Source organism: Cebus imitator, unplaced genomic scaffold, assembly GCF_001604975.1.
Source record: "Cebus imitator isolate Cc_AM_T3 unplaced genomic scaffold, Cebus_imitator-1.0 Scaffold126, whole genome shotgun sequence".
Lineage (NCBI taxonomy): Eukaryota > Metazoa > Chordata > Mammalia > Primates > Cebidae > Cebus > Cebus imitator.
In genome coordinates this window covers 4012799-4033440 of record NW_016107441.1, presented here as the reverse complement: position 1 = coordinate 4033440, position 20642 = coordinate 4012799, and the positions used below count along the sequence as shown (strand labels likewise).

The 20642-nt window shown below is 45.9% G+C and overlaps 1 protein-coding gene across 6 annotated transcripts in view; it reads right to left on the bottom strand.

Moving 5' to 3' along the window:
* Positions 1–20642, bottom strand: part of LARP1 (La ribonucleoprotein 1, translational regulator) — a 147445-nt gene that overhangs the window by 12997 nt on the left and 113806 nt on the right. For 2 of the 6 annotated variants that reach the window (XM_017540542.2, XM_017540541.1), the window contains exons 2-11: positions 11823–11884; positions 11501–11566; positions 9463–9637; positions 8531–8659; positions 8254–8454; positions 7993–8155; positions 6978–7122; positions 2949–3123; positions 2666–2835; positions 307–699 (exon numbers count right to left, since the gene is read on the bottom strand). In XM_017540542.2, the coding sequence (XP_017396031.2) occupies positions 307–699; positions 2666–2835; positions 2949–3123; positions 6978–7122; positions 7993–8155; positions 8254–8454; positions 8531–8659; positions 9463–9586 (1500 nt within the window). In that variant the 5' untranslated portion in view covers positions 9587–9637; positions 11501–11566; positions 11823–11884. Of the gene's footprint in view, positions 1–306; positions 700–2665; positions 2836–2948; positions 3124–6977; positions 7123–7992; positions 8156–8253; positions 8455–8530; positions 8660–9462; positions 9638–11500; positions 11567–11822; positions 11885–20642 lie in introns of those variants that run through there. The other 4 variants (XM_017540543.1, XM_037742755.1, XM_017540544.1 and 1 more) reach the window with 4 other exon arrangements.

The following is a 20642-nucleotide window of genomic DNA, read 5'->3' as shown; positions in this document are numbered from 1 at the left end:
AAATAACAATCTACCTTATTCTATTCCCCACAAAAGTGTCTAGCCAACTGTTATAACATTAACTGTGGATGCACAGGTAGAACAATAACCACCCCCACCTCACCTGAAGAGTTTGCAGTGTTTATACATCACTCCTCACTCCTAGTGTCCAAGCTAGATGTCAATCACCATCCCCTTTCCACATAGAAAAACTGAGATTCTGAATTATAAGGACCTGCCTAAAGTTGCAAAGCTAATCAATGTTCCTCTTCTCTGTATACTTCAGGCACCCCAGGCTCCACAATCACTGCTACATCCAAACCTCACCTTGATCTGGGAATACTCAGGTTCGAACTTCTCAGCCCAGAGGTCCTGCTCATAGTAGAAGAGGCCATCATTAATGACCTTGGCCAGCTCAGCGCTCATCTTGGCACGGGAGGTGTGGTTGCCTGTGCGGTCCCCCCCTGGGTGCCGACGCATGTAATGTGGTGTCTGGGTGACAATGAGGATCTTGTTGACATCCCTGTCATCAATCTCATAGTCAGATTCCTCATCAGACCAGGCGGTAAAGGTGTTCTTCCGCCCATCCATCTGCTCCATCTCCTCATCAAACAGGAAATCCAGTTCCTCTTGCTCATCCTGATCCTTGGACATCAGCTGCTGGGAGGGCAGCTGCTGAGGCAGAGAGGTCGGGTGGGTAAATCTGGGCTCCTCTGACTTCTAAATCAGGACAGACGAAGGGGAAAAGGAATCACTGGGGGCTCTCGGCCCAGATTCTACAGCTATTCCATGAAAGGGAGGCTCCAGCCCCTCAGCGTAGGACTGTACAACTATGACCCTGGTAACACAAGTGTTGTCCTGGAGTCAGCTTTATGACTATGAGAAAGGATGTCTCATAGGAGTCCAGGTTCCTCCACTCACAGCTCACATCAGTCACTCACAAACAACTAGATGATGAGTTCTCTATATGCAGAAACTGTGCTCTCATTTACCTTTATATCCTACATAGCACCTAGCCTAGGAGCGGGCAAACAGAAGTTCAGCAGGTTGATTCATCCATTTATCCATCTACTCAACATCTCCCAATAAATTGGAAGTTCCATGAGGAGCAAGGACCATAGTGGCCTTGCTTTCCATTATATACTCAGTATCTAGATGGGGATCTGGTAATAGCAGATGTTCAATTATATGATAAATAAGGAAGTACCATTAGTACCAGGCTCTGTATGAAAAACATAAAAGCAGAATAATGAATAAGACAAGGTCCCTGTTACTTAGGGTGCTCAGTTTAGTGGGAGAAAGTCAACCAAACAGCCAACTGCACTGTGGTATGGTAACGGCTATAAGCAGGTTTGCGGAAGCACAAGTGAAGGGAGCTTAGCCAACTGGGACTGAGAATGGTTTGGGAAGGCCTCTTGAAGAAGTGACTACCACAGGATGAACGGTAACTAAGCCAGATGAAGATAGGGACAGAGTATCCTAGGCAGAAAGAACAGCATTGTTGCAAAGGCAAGAGAAAACAGGATGCCTTCAGCAAACAGAAACTATTTCAGTTTTGACAGAATGATTATATGAGACACTGAGAGAGAAGCATTTGTCTAAACTCACAATATTTATTCAAAAGTAGATTCCCTGCTGTGCCAGGTCAAAGCAGGGGCTCTAATTCTGGAATGGGAGCTAAGTCTGGCTCCTGTTTCAAACAAAACTTTGTAGGCCTGCACTTTGTAAGACCCTTATCCACTTACTACCTTTTCCCTCATGTCTCTAACTGGATTTCCAACACTTTTTAAGGGCTGAAGCCAGAACGGTGGGGAATTCTGGGTATGAACAGGCAGGCAAGAGAAAGGAGATGAGAGGTAGTCACTGCAGTAATGATAAGGGAGTATAGAATCCCACAGACCCAAAAGTCCAAGTTCAATTCTGAAGCCTCCTCACAAGTCCCAGGCCAGAGTCTCCAGGGGTAAGAGTGAGCAAGTATGTGGAGAAAAATCAGCATTTAAAAAGGAAGTAGCAATTTTAGTTAGAGATTGTAATACCTCTCTAACAGTAAGCTTCATCTGTTTATATATATATATATTTATATATATATATATATATATATATATGAACTATTTCTAGAATATTCTAACCTCTCCTTCCTTTCATCTTAAGATGGGGAAACTGAAGCCTTGAGGCATTAAACAGGCTTCCCAAGGTCACCTCGCCATTAGTGCAGCAGACCTGTGTGTTCTAGTGTAGACTAACTCGATATCTCACCCATGCATCTTCTTCCTATCCCTTCCTTCTTTTGAGGGCCTAAGGGGCTTACATACGTGACAGTGGAAACATACTCAGGGAAAAGACACTGAAAATGCAGCCCCAGAAATTTAGATGGAGCAAAAAGAAGAGCCAAGAATCAAGAAAACTGAAACACTGCTGCCAGATGCTGCATAATCTCTTCTTATGAAAAATGTCACCAAGGAACTTACACAGTAGGATGCCCTAACGGGTGGTCCCCAGGAAATGGAAACAGGCCAAATCAACCTTTCTGCAGCCACTACTGGTAACTTCAACTCACACTACGACCCTGAACTACCCAGATTTCCTCCTGGCCCCTCAGAGCTAGAGTGCTGTGCCCATGTGATATCCCCTTCAAGAACCCTAGGTCAGAGTGCTAGAACCAAGGCAATAGACAGGCCTCACCCACCTTGGGCCGTGCTGGGGACGGCCGAGGCCTCTTCTTCACTTCAATCCAGTTCTCGGAATCCAGGTCAGGCAGGCTAGCAGACAGGCCCTTGGGTAGTGTCTTTAGGTTGCTAACCTCCTCTGTTTTGGTTGGCACTGGGGTGACTGCACGAGGAGAGCCAGGTGCCGACTCTAAAGGGTGGAAAGATGAAGTCCTCATCCCTCCAGTCTTTCTCCTGATGCCAGCCCTGAGGAGGACTATTGCCTGGAGGACAAGGGCAATCCATATGCCAGCAAGTACCTACCTGTCTCCTTCTGGTAGTGCTGACGGGGGACAAACTCAGGGCAGTTGAGAAGCTGGGAGAAATCAGTCTGTGAATAATCCACTATTGGGGGACCAGGAAGAGGCCACTTTTCTGGTTCCTCCCTCCTACGAACTTTCTCATCAACAATCTCCACAACCTTGCTGTCTTTTAGGGCCTGCAAGGGAGGAGAAAGAAGAGGGGATGAAGAAGAATATCTAGGACAGAAAGGTCTTGGAAATGGTCGTCAACTGGGTTCCCCTGAGTCCAATGCTAGCTTGGGCAACAGAGCGAGACTCCATCTGTATTTAAAAAAAAAAAAAAGCCAGTCACAGTAATACTATAGTAAAACTAAACTAGAAAATATCTAACTTGCCATCACAAAGGCAATTTAAATATTTACAGCATACTCATTTGATGGAACACTACTCAGACATTAAAAAACAATTTTACATGTGCTGAGATAGAAAAATTCACAAAATAGTGGTCAAAAAAGCAGGCTGGGTAAAGTGGCTCACACCTTTGTAATCCCAACACTTTGGGAGGTCAAGGTGGGTAGATCGCTTGAGTTCAGGAGTTCAAGACTAGCCTGGGCAAAATAGCGAGACTCCATTACTACAAATAATATTTTTTAAAAATCAGCTGGGCATGGTGGCTCACACCTGTGGTCCAAGCTACTTGGGAGCCTGGGTGGTTGAGGCTGCAGTTAGCTCTGACCACACCATTGTACTAACTCCAGCCTGGGCAAAAGAGCAAGAACCAGTCTCAAAAAAACAACCAAAACATCCATCTATAGAAGCAGCAGTGGAAAAAACAATGTGGCATTCCACACAGTGGTGAGCTACGCAACTGTAAACAGGAATGAGGAATATCTTTCTATTATATACTGCTACTTTGCAGTTAGCTCCCACATATATTATGTGAAAACAAAGAACTGGAAGAAATAGATGTGTTGTATATTTCCATTTACCTAAGAAAAAAAGATACAAATACATATAGAGGCATATGCTTTTCTCTTAAATGGAAAGGTTCTAAAAAGTTTGCCTATAAGAGAAGAAAGGGGGTAGGTGACAGAATGTAAGTCAGACTTTTAGGAATATACCAGGCTGAGTCTCTAGAACCATGTAATGTTTTATGCAAATGTTAAACAACTTAGAAAATTATAGGGAGAAGAAGAAAGCAATCTCTAAAACTTGGGAGCAAAAATAAAACTAATAAAGTTAAATGTGGTGTAACCACACAAAGATTCTTTCAAATAACTTGAAGATACAATAATTTGACTGTGTAAGTTGAAAAACTGTTTTCAGTGGTAGTGGAGGTATTTGTAAGAATAATGTGGAGCTTGGCACAATGGCTCACGTCTATAATCCCAATACTTTGGAAGCCGAAGTGAGAGTATGGCTTAAGCCAGGGAATTTGACACCAGCCTGGGCGACACAGCAAGACTCCATCTTTACAAAAAATTTAAATATCAGCCACGCATGGTGGTGTGCACCTGTAATCCCAGCTACTCAGGAGGCTGAGGCAAGAGGACTGCCTGAGTTCAGGCGGTTGAGGCTGCAGTAAGCCATGATCACACCACTGCACTCCAGCCTATGAGACAGAGCAAGACTCTGTCTCTTTAAAAAAGAAAAAAAACACTATAGACATACTGTGAAATAAAACAAATTAGTAATTATGTTGATATCATTAGGAATTAAGATTTGGGGCATGAGAGAAAAGAGTAGGTAAAATAAAAGACCCACAAGTTTAAGTAAAGACCCTGTAACTCTGAATTTTAATAGAAAATATCAGAATAGGCCAGGCATGGTGGCTCATGCTTATAATCCCAGCACTTTGGGAGGCCAAGGTGGGTCACCTGAACTCACCTGAGGTCAGAAGTTCAAGACCAGCCTGGTCAACGTGGTAAAACTCCATCTCTACTAAAAATACAAAATTAGCTGAGTGTGGTGGCACATGCCTGTAATCCTAGCTACTTGGAAGGCTGAGGCAAAAGAATCACTTGAAATCGGGAGGTGAAGGTTGCAGTGAGCTGAGATTGTGCCAATGCACTCCAGCCTGGGCAATAAGAGCAGAACTCCATCTCAAAAAATAAAAATAAAAATAGCCGGGCACGGTGGCTCAAGCCTGTAATCCCAGCACTTTGAGAGGCTGAGGCGGGTGGATCAGGAGGTCAAGAGATCGAGACCATCCTGGTCAACATGGTGAAACCCCATCTCTACTAAAAATACAAAACATTAGCTGGGCAAGGTGGTGCGTGCCTGTAATCCCAGCTACTCGGGATGCTGAGGCAGGAGAATTGCCTGAACCCAGGAGGTGGAGGTTGCCGTGAGCCGAGATTGCGCCACTACACTCCAGCCTGGGTAATGAGAGTGAAACTCCATCTCAAAAAAAAAAAAAAATAAAATAAAAATAAAAAATATTAAAAAAAGAAAATACCACAATAAGCCCATGATTTATTTTATCTCACCAAAAAAATCATCTAGAAAAAATGAATAACCAAGTACCAATAAGCACCCCTATAACTCAGACTGGTATCTAAATACCATTTCCCAAAAGAAAGGAGCTAGAGTTCCTTTTAAAAGTGGCCAATTCCAGATTTGGAGCAGGAAATGTGTAAGAGGAACTAGGGTCCCACTGACCAAAGATGGGACAATTTAATTCAATGCATTAACTGCAATGGACAGAAATAAATCTGTTTGAACCCATAAGCTTATAACAACAAATAAAACCAACCACCAAATCTCACTGGTCACCTATGAAAGCTAGAATTAGAGATAACTCATAATTCTGCAAACTGGTTAACAAAGGGAGGAAGATCAAACATTAATCTGCCCTTCCTGCACAAACTATACCTCTTGGTAACTTAATAGCTGATTAGGCAAAGTTACTCCTTGAAGAGGTATTCCACCTAATGAATGAAGACTGACTGACAGAATTAGTATACTGTCATTTTACAATCCTAATGAATATTGCTGGCAGCTTACATCACAAGAGAGCCAATCAAATTAAATGTTATATGCCACCTGAGAAAAAATACATTATGATAAAGTATTCTTGACAAGGAGGGGAAAAAACTCCAAAACCTGAATCTGATCAGGCCTCTTGACCACCAATTTACAAAAAACTTGGAATACAGATGAAAATGTTAAAATGACACCCCTATGCCTTATGGAAAATTCTACAGAATATACAACCTAGTCTATTCAAATAATGAAATGCAAGGAAAAAGAAAAATAGAGGCCAAAGGAGACTTAATAAGACAAGATACAGGTCTTGCTAGTTTTTTGTAGAGACGGGGTCCTGCTATGTTACCCACGCTGATCTTGAACTCCTGGGCTCAAGTGACCCACTCCTTGGCCTCTCAAAGCGCTGGGATTGTAGGTATGAACCACTGCACCCAGCCTATAGGTCTTCTTTGGATTCTAATTCTCACAAACTATTTAAAATAAAATATATATATATATATATATATATATATGACAAAAGTAGGGTTAATTTGGACTGACTGAATATTTGATATTAAAGAACTGTTAATGTTTTTAGGTATGATAATGATATTGTGGCTATTTTCTTTTAACAAGTCTATCTTTTAGAAATCTATAGTAAAATCTATTTGTGAACAAAATGTCAGGCTTTCTAGGATTTTCTTCAAAAGCAGTATGTGAGAATAAACAGATGAGGGTACAGATGGAGTAAAATTAGCCATAAACTGATACTTGCTGAAGCTGGTAATGGGCTCATTATACTACTCCACTTTTGTCAGTTTATGACATTTTCTACAATGAAACAGATAGAGAGATGGGGGAGAGGGGAGGGAGGGAGGAGGAAGGAGGGTAAGGAAGGAAGGAGGGAGGGGAAGAAGGGAGGGGAGGGAGGGAGGGAAGAAACGGAGGAGGGTAGTTAAGGCTTGAGACTTCAGCAGAAATCATCAGATGATGATTCTTCCAGGGCTTTCTGCCTTGGCCCAATCTCCAGCTCTCTAAGGACCTTTCTTTCCCCTGCATCCCAGCTCCAGGGAGGAAGACATACCGCAAAGATGAGTGAAATGTCAGTGGTAAGGGCCTGCACTCGGTGGAAGGAAGCAATAAGGGTGATGGGTAGGAAACCATCAGCATCCATTTTCCTTCGGAGGAAGAAGTCTCGCTCTAAATTGTCCACGCTGAAGTAGTATTCACTAAGTGGAGGGAAGAAGTAGTTATCACCGAGGGATTGCTGCATCAGTTTTATGACTATGCCTTCCTTGTTCTGCTACACATCCCAGCAATCTTACACAGCCTCTGACCTAGCCCATCCCTATCCTACATACCAACAGTGTTGAGTGCTGAAAAGAATTGATGTGATCCCTTCATGGCATCGTACCTTGTTTGGATCAAATCACTCCCTCTGCTCTAAGCCCCTTGACATGCCTGACAAACTGCTCATCCTCCTTTAAATTCCAGTCCAAATATTGTTGGTCACTTTCTCTTCTGCTCCTAAAAGACTTATAAACACTCTATTGCAACCATTTATTTTCTTGTATGACTTCCTTACTGGACTGAGAGACAATATATCAAAGTAGTTAAGAGCAAAGGTTTTACAATCAGACAGAAAAGGATTTAAATCTGTGCTTTGTTACTTATTAGCTGTGAGATTCTGTGCAAATTACTGGGCCCATTTGCTTGTCTATAAATTGGGGCTAAAAGACTCAGCTCACAGGAATTCAACAGATAAGAATTGTAGGACTAACTAAGATAATGCGTCTAAAACACTTAACATTGAACCTGGCCAATAGTGAGGATTCAACAAACGTTTAGTTAGTATTCTGTCAATGTTGTCATTACAAATAGAAGCACAGAAGGGGGTAGATTCTTAACATTTTCCCTCCTGTTGTACTGGTATAGTTTCTAATTTTCTTAAAGTAAATGTTGTACCACTTCTGTAATAAACAATGAGAAAAACTAAACTGTTAAGCACCAGAAGGGCCCATCCAGCCCTGCTCTGCCCAGCTATGACACCCTAGCAACCCCTAACCTCTCACTCATTCCTCCGGGATCTGCGCACTCACATCTGGCGCTTGATGTAGTCTTTGAGCAGTTCCTGATCCACGCTGTAAAGCTCGGTGCTGCTGACATTGTCAAAGTAGTAGGTGATGTTGTTCATGTACTTGGGGGTACGAGGCCCCTCCACACCATCAAACTTTCGGTAGCCAAACTGGTAGTCAAAATGGGCTATGGGGGAAATGGGCGCCATGAGGAAGGGAGGCTTCTGTCCACCACTCCCGCTGCACTCCCTTGGACATCCCGGAGCCCAAAGGGGCCTCACGTACTTCGAGTGCCACCCCGGCCGCGTCCCCGGCCGCGACCACGCCCCCGTCCACGGCCACGGAAGGAAGCCCGCGCCCCACCAGCCCCATCACTCTTCACACTCGATGTCTCATCCTGGTCGTGCCAGGCAGGCTCCGGTTTGATCTCTGGTTGCCAGGCTGGGGTGGGGGGGGCCACGGGCACGTAGGTGGCAGGCTCAGACCCTATGGGGAGAGGGGTACTGGGTCAGGCCTGAGGGCGACTCCCAAGTCCAGGCCCTCCATAGTGGGTAATGCATACCTTTGATCTCTCCGCGGTTGGCAGGTATGTGTCTCGGCTCCGGCGGGCGAGTGGGGCGTGAAGCCAGTTTCTCTCTGGGCACTTCAGGCTTCATGTCTATTTGTAATGGAACCCACTTGTGTTTGTTTCCTGGGAGACAGCATGGGCACATGAGAAAGGCTTGAGGGAGAGGCCACTCCTAGCCAGCTCTACCCAACTCTTCTTCCTCTGCCCTGGACTTGGACCCAAATCACAATCTGGTTACCTTGGGCAGATCCCTTTCCCATACACTAACCCTCTTTTTCATCTCTAAAATAAGATGGTCAGTGTGTTGGAGATGCCTCATTAACTCCCAAGATCAATGTCTCCATGGCCACAGAATCCCCTTCTGGACTCAGACACATAGCTGCCCAGAATGAAGACCATGCTTTCCAGACTCCTATAGACAGGTGCCAAAATGCTGCCTACAAGAGCTGAGCTGAAGTAACCAACTCCAGGTTGAATCCCTAAAAGGAAGGGGTCCACCCTTCCCTCTTCCTTTCCTGCTAGCTAGGGGGAGAAGGAAATAGGAAGTCATCAGGATGCTGAAAAGCCAGTGTACCACAGCAAGCTAAAGGGATTCAGGAGGAGTTGCCATACCATGCCTGGCCTATTTACACCAAGCTGTTACATCAAAGAAAGTAAAGTTTTATCTTGTTTAAACTGTGGTTACTTTGGATCAGTATTACGGAAGCCAAAATTTCAGCAGGTTTCCTGAAAGTTCTTGTCTTCGAGACGAGGGACTGATGAATGACAGACGGCTGAAGGCTGCTGTCTCACCAGCCTACATCCATCAGTTTCCTACTGACTTTTCAGAGGGAGCGCCTAAAACTCCTCCAGCAGCCCTGTGGAATCCTGACATTTCAGAATTTTACCCTGCCACCTTCTCCCAAGTCCTGCTCCCAGTCACTCACCTTTCTTCTTCTGCCCGCCTCGCTGGCAATCCTCATCTCCATTCTTTTCCTCCCCTGATTCGTCCGATTTGGTTTTCGGACTCTCCTTACTATCGCTCCCTTCTCCTTTCTCCTGTTCCTTCATGTCCTTCTTGGGTGGCAGTTTACGGGCAGGCTGAGGCTTGTGGGACTGTGGCTATAGCAGGAAGTAAAGTAACAGGGAGGTAAGTGTGAGTGCTTCATGGTATGGGAGGGAAGGCACTCCCTGCTACTAGAAAGGTGGGCAGGGGCAACAACATGCAATGGCGGGATGGATTCTAAGGTCGTTTTCAGACCTGAAATGGTTTCACTGGGAAGCATGGTCAAATAGGCCAGAAGGTGGGAGAGGCAACTTATCTCTCCAGCTTCCAAGTCTAAGTGACAGAGACAACCCTCAGGACGGCGGTGCTGAGGCTCACAGGGGCAAAACTACTCCCTGCGACAGGGCCATGTTACCTAGGTAGTCTGTGGGATGGAAGAGATGCCCTCTGGCCTATCCACAACAACACTGTCTGTGAAGTAAAAGCAGCCACAGCCAGTGAGTAAAGACTCTAAGCCACTGGCCCAGAACAAAAGTGCTGGGAAGAAGACAACTGACTTGGAGTCCTCTCTTTGCCAGGGCCCAGGAGAATTTTATAAGCTTCCCCAAGACATGTGGTCGGTACTTGGCCTAATGACCACTCTACTTCACTCAGAAAACCAGTGATTGAGAACACAGGCTGGGGAATAACACAGCATACCTGACTTCCAATCCACACTTGGCCACCAAGGGCTAGTAATTAACCTCTGCAAGTCTCAGCAGCTTCATCTGTAAAACGGGAATTACAAAAGGACCTATCTCAGAGTCACTGTGCGGGTTAGATGAAATGACGAACAGAAGATTCAGCTGACCCTGGAATAAATGGCTTTGAACTTTGTGGGTCTACTTATACACATAACTTTTAAAAACCAAACGCAGATCAAAAATACAGTATTAGCAGGATGTGAAACCTGTATACACGGAAGGCCAACTTTTCATATATCAGTCCTGCAGGGCCAACTGCAGGACTTGAGTATATGAAGATTTTGGTATACGCAGGGGTCCTAGAACCATCCCCTGCCGCCAGCTCCACCACGTATAATAAAGGATAACTGTACTTGGCAGTCCCTGACACAAAGCAAAGTCTCAAATGATGACAATTCTTAGCTATTTCAATGTTGCTCAGATTGTATTAACCACTCCATTTAGAAAACTGAGAAGCTGGGGGGCCAGGTGCAGTGGCTTACGCCTGTAATCCCAGCACTTTAGGGGGCTGAGGTGGGCAGGTCACCTGAGGTCAGGAGTTCAAGACCAGCTTGGTCAACATGGTGAAACTCCATCTCTACAAAAATACAAAAAAATTAGCCGCACATGGTGGCAGGCGCCTGTAATACCAGCTACTTAGGAGAGGCTGAGGTGGAGGTTGCAGAAAGCCGAAATCACACCACTGCACTCCAGCCAGGGTGACAGAGTAAGAATCGCTTGAAACTAGGAGGTGGAGGTTGCAGTGAGCCAAGATCACACCATTGACTCCAGCCTGAGAAACAGAAGGAGACTCTGTCTCAAAAAAAAATAAATAAATACACAAAACACTGAGGCTGGGCGTAGTGGCTTACACCTGTAATCCCAGCACTTTGGGAGGCTGAGGCAGGCAGATAACTTGAGGTCAGGAGTTAGAGGACAGTCTGGCCAACATGGTGAAACCCTGTCTCTATTAAAAATACAAAATTAGCCGGTTGTGGTAGCGAGCGCCTGTAATTCCAGCTACTCTGGCAGCTGAGGCAGAAGAATCACTTGAACCCAGGAGGCAGAGGTTGCAGTGAGACAAGATGGCAATACTGCACTCTAGCCTAGGCAAAAAGAACGAAACTCTGTCTCAGGAAAAAAAAAAAAAAAGAAAACTGAAAAAGGTTAAGAGCTGAGGCTCTCTGGAAGCTTGAGGAGCTAAATGTGTATATGTAAACAGAGCTCAAACCTGCCTATCCTTCCCTACAGACTCACCTGCACACTCTTGTGGGCTACCTCTCCAGGTGTGGGCCAGTTGATTGCATCTCCAAAGTCACCAACCTGCATGGAACATACACTATGAGGGCCTGAGCAGTGACCCTGCCTTTGCTATTCAGTCCCCCACCCAAGCTTCACCAAGACATCAGAGTCCAAAACAGTCTGTTCACCAGGACCATTCACACTGGATACCCAGAAGGGGCTCCCCTGCAACTCAGACAATCCAGAACTAGTTGGCAGTCCAGGAGCATTCATTCACTAGAACAAGAGGCCATCAACTCCAGAAAGTCTCCTTGGGTTGCCCACTCTTATTCCTTACCTTGCTGCCTTTGCGCTGTTTAGGAACAGCTGCTCTCACCACCTTGGCTGGGGCAGAGTGTTCTGTGGGAACAAGAAGGGACAGTTAGTAACACAGAGCCCATGTGAGGGGGCTACTGCCAGAGCTTCTCACCCTCATCATCGTCCCCCTCCACTAAGCAACCAGCAAGTTCCCAAAGTAGGAAGACACAGTAGAGAGAGGAAAGACATGTGCGCAAACACCAGTAACAATTTTACCAGCTCATTCCTGAAGAAGGCATAGAAAGCGAGATTATATAAAAAGCTGGATGCCAGCAGCTAAACCCTAGGAGTCCAGACTCAGGTGGGAGGCCCTAAGCGAGTATAGTTCTATAATATAGACAGGTCTGGAGAAAGAAGTCCATGCCACCAGAGTCAGCCCTATAACTCAGGGTTCCTGAATCATAGCAGATTTCTACAGGAAGGATGCGAAAGATCATTTCTGGCCCAACATTCTAGAAGTCTGACGTGAGCAGACCAGGACTAGTGATCACTGAGAAGGCAAGGTAAAAACCCTAAGTGAGCCATCAAGAAATCTAGGGACCACACCAAGGCCGGCTGCTTAGGAAAGATTTTTGTCTGCCTTCTGAGTTTCCAAAGAAAAAGTGGGCTCCCACTTGACTCGAGTTCCACCTCTAAGAACTGATCCTAATGATAAAAATTAGACAAGAGTTATGTATAGAGATGTCCAAACAAAGTGTTATTTTTAATTTCAAAAAATGGACAACAACCTATATATCCCAAAGTAGGGGTCTGACGAAAGTTCATCCATTTTTAGAAAAGTAATTAAAAAGATAATGATCTTGGCTGGGTGCAGTGGCTCATGCCTGTAATCTCAGGACTTTGGGAGGCTAAGGTGGGTGGCTCACCAGGTCAAAAGATTGAGACTATCCTGGCCAACACAGTGAAATCCCATCTCTACTAAAAATACAAAAATTAGCTGGGCGTGGTGGTGCGTGCCTGTAGTCCCAGCTACTGGGGATGCTGAAGAAGGAGAATTGCTGGAACCCACGAGGTGGAGGTTGCAGTGAGCTGACATCACGCCACTGCACTGCAGCCTGGTGAGAGTGAGAAACCGTCTCAAAAAAATAAATAAATAATAATGATTTCTACTAATATAAAGAAACAAACACAATAAATGAAAAGTTTGTGGCCAAATGCAGTGGTTCATGCCTGTAATCCAAGCACTTTGGGAGGCTGAGGCTGGTGGATCACCTGAGATCAGGAGTTCAAGACCAGCCTGGCCAACATGGCGAAAACCCGTCTCTACTAAAAATACAAAAAATTAGCTGGGCGTGGTAGTGGGCACCTGAAATCCCAGCTACTTGGGAGGCTGAGATACAAGACTCACTTGAACCTGAGAGGCAGGGGTTGCAGTGAGCCAAGACTCAACCACTGCACTCCAGCCTGGGCGACAGAGCAAGACTCTATCTCAAAAAAAAAAAAAAAAAGAAAGAAAAGTTTTGAGATAGAGTCTTGCTCTGTCACCCATGCTGGAGTACACTGACACCATCTCGGCTTACTGCAACCTCAGCCTCCTGGGTTAGAGTGATTCTCCTGCCCCAGTCTTCTCCCAAGTAGCTTGGACTACAAATGTGTGCCACCATGCCCAACTAATTTTTGTGTTTTTAGTAGAGATGGGGTTTTACCATATTGGCCAGGCTGGTCTCGAACTCCTGACCTCCAGTCATCTGCCCACCTTGGCCTCCCAAAATGCTGGGATTACAGGCATGAGCCACTACACCCAGCTGAAGTTTTTTTGTTTTTTGTTTTTTTTTTGAGACAGAGTCTTGCTCTCTCGCCAGGCGCCAGGCTGGAGTTAAGTGGCTGGATCTCGGCTCACTGCAACCTCTGCCTCCCAGGTTTAAGCAATTCTCCTGCCTCAGCCTCCCGAGTAACTGTGACTACAGGCACCTGCCACCACGCCCAGCTAATTTTTGTATTTTTTTTTAGTAGAGACAGGGTTTCACTATGTTGGCCAGGATGGTCTCAATCTCTTGACCTCATGATCCGCCCACCTTGGCCTTCCAAAGTGCTGAGATTACAGGCTGAGACACCTCGCCCGGCCGTTTAAGTTTTCTTAAAATCCTTTTTGTAAAACGAAAGTGTACATGCATACATATACAGCACAAACTCTAGAAGGACATGTAAGATCAGGAATTAAATATAATATTTACAGGGACTTCAGTTTTTCAACAAAGACAGACATGGGCTTTTATCAAAAACAAATGCCTGATTTTTTTTTTTTTTTTTTTAAGGAAGTGGCTCTAGAAGGTCCAGTCCCTTCTATATCTACACTTGTTTTCCCAACACCATTCTGGAGACCATTAATTTCTGTGCCTTTCCCCCACAGAAACCCACAGGAAAAGATACATCCTGTGGCTCTGCTCACCCACTGCTCTATCACTTTGCCTGTATTGCTGGCCACTCATGCCAGGGCAAGAGCTGCCCCCAGTCCCCAAGCAGAGAAATTTGTCCAGCTGGCTTGGAAAGGAATGTTCTACTCCTTGATCAGACCCATGTTCCCTTAGTAAGTAGAGTGTCCCTCACTGTGGGATTGGTGGCAGTGAGGTGGCACACTCATCACTGTGAGGCCACTGCATTCCTGGCTTCGACTCCCTACCGGAGCCACTACCCCTTCAGGATATCCCACAGGCCTTTGAGAGCTGGTGCTGTGTAATGCAACCAACAGCATCCCACACCCCAAGTGCAGGGCAGTGGTGAACCGGAAAATCTCAGTCCCAAGAGGATAGAGTCCTTAGGCCCAAGGGGCCACTCTGCACCCACTCTCCTGGGACTCCTGGGTTCGCCTGGACGAGCCTGATACCATCAATTACCCTAATAAAATCTTCAGTCTGTTTCAAACCAGGACCGGATTCATGTATACCTGCACTACGGCTGGTCATCACTTCTCCCAGTACCCAACAACACTGCGTGCATGCTACCAGGAGAGCAGGCCAAAAGGCCTGTACCACCAACACCAACTTCACTAACCGGATGTTAGAAAGAGGAATCAGGTGCAGAAGGCCTAGTATTCCTCAAGACTCTTCCTTAAAAAAATAAGACAAAGTCAGATCACTGTTTGATTACAAAAGGTAAAGTATCGAAAGCTCAGTCTCCAATCAACGTGAGAGCCCTCCTGCCATGAAGACTCCCTACTCTGCCACCAATCCCAAGCTGATCAGAACACAAATACTCTGACCATACACATGAATATTCTTAAATTAGTCCCGTGTGAGTTTGGTGAAAAAGGTCCATCCCAAGGTTCCTCTGTCCTGAAAACCCATGGTGCCCTGGTTCTTTCTCTGTTCTTCAGGTTGCTCTAGACAAGGAGAAAAAGGCCCCAGAGAGGCAGAAAAATCCTCTGGTGAGCGAGAGCCACTTCTGCCTTTAAAATCTAAAATTCGCAGATTTGTTAAATCCTATTGGGCTTCAAGGAAACCCAGAAGGGCTCAGATGAGCTGCTGTCAGGCCCTGCAAGAGGCCAGAATGACTAAGCTTTCTGATTACTTCAATTATCCGTATCAGCCACCAACCCTCACCAGATAACCACTAGCACACATGTGCACACAGGTACACACAGAATATACAGGTTCAGCTGGGCCTGGCATCTGAAACGGTTCCCAATGCAAACCAATCCTTTGCACAGGCACCTGTCCCCATGTTCAGCGCCATCCCAACCAAATCAAGGGACAATTTTTCTACCCTCGCATTCAGAAACCTGCATGCCTGTCACCACCAACCCAACACCCAGTCCAGAAACATCATTCACCTGCTGAAGAAAACAGTTATAGAATGTTAGAGTGGCAAAGAGGACAACAGTTCTAATCCACTCAATTTGCAGATAGGGAAACAAGGCCAGAAAAAGGGAAGGGGCTCCCTCAAGATTAGCTGCAGAGCCAGAATGAGAGTTAAAAGTCTTGACTCCTTTGCCAAAGCTCCTCAACAGCTCATCAGAAATTCCATGGAGCCCAATGGTTTCCATGAGTCTACTGGTGAAGAATGGGTCAAAAACCTTCTTAGTGTAATCTTAGAGCACTTCCATGGTTTTTCTGAGAAAACAGTTATGGATGGCTGGGCCCAGTAGCTTATCCATCCACGGGTCTCCGAGGCAGACAGGGTCCTTAGGAGGGTCTTCTTCCTCAACTAAGGCAAACCAGAGCCTAAAGGGTATCTGGAAGAGAAGGAAAACCACCTGCTGTCCCAGAGGACCATAGCCAGGAGCCAGTACTAATTCTAGTAACTCTAGTTCCAGGGGGTCCAGAGGCATATATTCCAGAGCCAAATATCATAAGTGGAACTGGTGGCTCGTGCCTGTAATTCCAGGACTTTGGAGGACAAGGCAGGTAGATCACAAGGTCAGGAGTTTGAGACCAGCCTAGTCAACATGGTGAAACCCTGTCCCTAATAAAAATCCAAAAAAAAATAGACACATGCCTTCGTTAAAACTGAAATATAACAAAATTACTACATGCAAGAAACAATCAATGTCTGGTGGTGAGAACACCCGAGGACTTTTCTAGCAATTATCTGCATGGCAGACCCACTATTTTTACTTGGATTACTTAAGGTTATTTTGAGTGTTGAGGAGCACGGAGCTAAGCCACTACTGCTAATGAAGGATGAAGAGAAATGAGGGGTAGAAGGTAGGTGCTGAGAAATGGCAGGGCAGAGAGGAATTACTAACTGGGATGGTTGGAGTAGGGATGGGAGCTCCTCTGTAAAGTCTCGGAGTGGTTGATGACCACACAACCTCGACTGTCTAACCCTGAGATTCTCTCTTTGAGCCTCTATTTTCAAGTGTGTAACACCCCGTCATTCAAATACCACTTAGGAAAGTCAGATAGCCCCATTAAGCACATGGGCTTTGCTATGGGATGGACTTGGGGGGTGGAGTCCCTACCTACTCTGCTCCTCACAGGGTCCCTCTGAACTTCACCTTCCTCTGTAAAACTGAAGTCATAGTTACAGGGCTGCTGGAACAGTTAAATGAACAGAGCATAGTAAGAGTACCTGGCACACAATATAATGTTATAATACACAAAGATAGTACTATTTCCAAACAATCACCACCCTCACTCTGAGACAGAGATGGGGATAGGGGGAGATAAACCAAATCATCTCTTAACATCAAAGAACCAGAATGTATGGAAAAAACTCTTGGGAATCAACTGGTTTGATTCATCCAATCCAGACTGCAAAAGAGCCAACCCCCTTCACCTGGGTCTTCTGAGTGACAACCCATACCCACTGAGTGGGGACACCACACCTCTATACTGCCCTCCAGAGACGGGAGGCCCCAGGGCAAGTTTCCCCAGGAAAAAGGAAGGCTTCAGAACTTTGTAGTTTAAAATGGAAAAAGAAAGGTGGGGGGATTTACCACAGTACCCCCAGAAGTACTTTGGCATAAAGCCCTGCTTTGTTAGGGAGGAAGGAAGAACATGGGGAAGGCCGAGAGAGTTCCCTTTCAGTTGAAATTTAGTCATTCCTCTTTTCACTCAGCACAGAAAAGAAAGACAGCCCAGGCTCAAGGAGTCTCTCTCAGCCTACTTAAACCCATAACCCTGGCCAGTACACGGAAAGGTAAAAAGATACGTATTTTCACTATTGTCTCGTTCTGAAGAGATCCTAAGGCTGCTGACCTTTTGAAACAAAAGCTACCCAGAGGTGCCACATGTGAAGATCTAAGAGGGAAGAACTTGGTTCAACCAACAGGTAGAAAGCACATGGGTGATTCAAACTCATCAGGTCACAGTGAAAACATCTGGTAAGAGGCAGGGGAAGCTAGAATTAGAACTGAGGGACCAGTGCGTGAAAGGTGAGAAAAGGCTTAACAATTGAAAGAAAGCCTTCAGGACCCAGAGTGGGTGGCTAGAAGGACTACCAGATTTCAGGCCTGAGCACTGCCAGGAAAATTAGACTAAATGCTTATTTGGGGACTGTTACCTCGTGAAGATTGCCATCTGAAAAGGCTGAGTTTACCAGAGAGCTAAGTACTACTACCCTGAGGAACAAGATAATCTGTTGGGTTTAGGGGCTGTATTATATTCACTCTCACCCATCTGCTACCATACACCTGGCCATCAGGTCAACCTCCTTGGGGGAAGACCTCCCAGACCTCAAGTATGATGAAGTACCCCTCCTATGTGCTCCCATGGTGCTGTAAATGTTAACTGGCTGGTTACTTATCTGCTCCTCCCCTGAGGGCAGCGAGGACAGGGCTGCTTTCACAGCAGTAACCCCAGTATCTAGCACAGGGCCTGGCAACACAGCAGACACTTGTTTAATAATGGTGACTTCACACCAGAAGAGGCTTTGCTTGTCAAGTGCTAATTCCTGAGGCTATAGCCTCAACCCTTAGCCTTCAGCTGGGGCCCTCCCAACTACAGAGAAACTACTAGTGTCCCAGAAACTGCTGGCTCCCAGAGGAACACAGACCCTAGCCCCGCTTTGACTCACAGGCAACCCAACTGCCTGATATCAATGCTGAGCCCCAATCCATAATGTAACACTCACCACTTGTATAACCCTTGGGAGCATTACCTACCATTCCACCGCAGCTTCGCCTCCCTAATATTGGGGTCTACAGATGTGGGGACAGAAAGAAAGATTTCAACCACCGAGATTTCTCATCAAAACATAAGAAATGCTAGCAGCAAATTGCAGATGCATGACTAATGACAAGTGTAAATAGTATGTAGTGAGCATTTACTAGACGCCACACACGGTTCTAAAACTCTCAGCATGGATTCTCTTAATCTTGATGATCATGTTCAATTAGTTTCTTTCATTTGTCCCATTTTAAAATGAGGAACCCAAGACACATGGTGGAAAGGTTATTTGCCAAGATCACAGCCAGTAAACAGTGGAACAGGATTTGGAGCCAAGCAGTCTAACTCTAAAACCTGTGCTCTTAACCACTAAAAGGAAGTGGAAGAGAAGCTAAGTGGTGTAAGTTATCACTTTATTGTAGCCAACAGGACAGTTTCTCAAGAGCAGGGATGCCCGGAAATCATTCTACATACTGGGGAAAACCAAAGCCTGTTGCAGTAAGCCTAAGCTAACAGCTGGGCAAGAGGCACTTTGGTGACACTTCCCCTCTCCCCTACCCAGAAAGGCAAGGGAAACTACCACCAAGCACACCCACCTTGAGTTTAACTCCAGCACTCTAGCACTGGCAGCCCTATGAGGAAAGAGACATTCCTTCCAGACCCACCTTCCACCTCCCAGTTCCTCCCACTTCTCCCAGAGGTTGCTCAGGGGGATCCAGCTGACATGGATTCTGTCCCACTCTCAGCCCCTAGAGATGACGAAGGTCACCACTATCTTCCTGAGCCTGCGTCCAGGGACCCTGACGGTGGAAGGCACAATATCATCTGAAAGCAGAGGGTGAAGCACGCAGGAAAGAGTGCCTGGGTTATACTACCCATCTGTGCCTGTCCCTCCCAGGCCAGCCTGGGGGCAGATTATGTGAAAAGCCTGGCTACTTTCAGCTGTCACTCATCCTCGGGATGGGGTATAGGCATAGAGGGAAGTCTGGAGACCCAATGGCTTTTCCTCCCATACTCACTGACCCCACCACCCCCTAAGCAGAAACATAGAAGAAACATTCTTCTATGGAGTAAAAAGAATGCCATATTAGGCCTCGTCACCTTGCTCACCAGCTGCTGCTGCTGGTGCCACCTCTCAAAGGCTTCTCTGCCCAGTCCTCCCACCCAAATTTACCCTAGACCTACAGATGAAATGTAGAAAGGGCCTGAAGGGCATTCTTAGAGAGAGGAAAGAGCAGAGAGAGGGAAAGAGAGAAATGTTCAGAAGGTTAGACCATCTTGAGTTCCTGCTGAAAGGAAGCTGCAGGCCACCAGCAGCTCAGGAGTGCAGAGTTTGCGTTCCCTTGGCCGGGGGGAGGGGCAATGGTGGGCCAGGCTCTAGTCATGATGCTGGCCAGCCTGGCCCAGCCCAGGCCCAGCCCCAGCTGACTATCTTTAGCCTGTGGTGACCCAGGTGGCGCAGTACTCCCACTCTCCCTGCCCAGACACGGACCCAGCCACCCTAGGGCAGCTGTGGCCACTCCCACTGCTGGTACCAGTCCCTGAAATCCTGCTCCAAAGCTAATCAATAATCAACACAGCTGAAATACATCAGTGGCCACTAAAGCCCCTGGCCTTCAAGTGCCAGCTCCCTAACCCAGCTTTTTCTAAAGAGCACATTTAGCTCTGATTAGAACAATAATAATCACCTTTTAATGCATATTGATGAGGTACCAAAAACTGATTAAGTTGCTATGTATGATTTCACTTAATCATCTCAAAAAGACAATTACTTCAGTTGTCCAGAAAATGAAACTGAAGGAAGGGACTCACCCAAGGTCACACAATGTAATGCTGAAGAGCAAGATGACTGATTCCTCAGATCTCGTCAGAGATCTCAATACAAATTCTCCTCGGGAGGCTTCTTGACTGACCAATGTAAAGTGCTACCCAACCAGCAACTCTGGATCAAGTTCTAATTCAGTCTACAATTTAAGGTCTTCAAGGCACTCAGTACCACCTGAAATGGTTGCAACTGTATGTATCTCAGCTCCACTAGACTGCAATCAATTACGAGTGCTTACTATAGAGGTGTCCAATCTTTTGGCTTCCCTGGGCCACATTAGAGGAATTATTGTCTTGGGCCACACGTAAAACACACTAACACTAATGATAGCTGATGAACCTTTAAAAAAAAAAAAAAAAAAAAAGCCAGGCACGGTAGCTCACACCTGTAATCCCAGCACTTTGGGAGGCTGAGGCGGGTAGGTCAC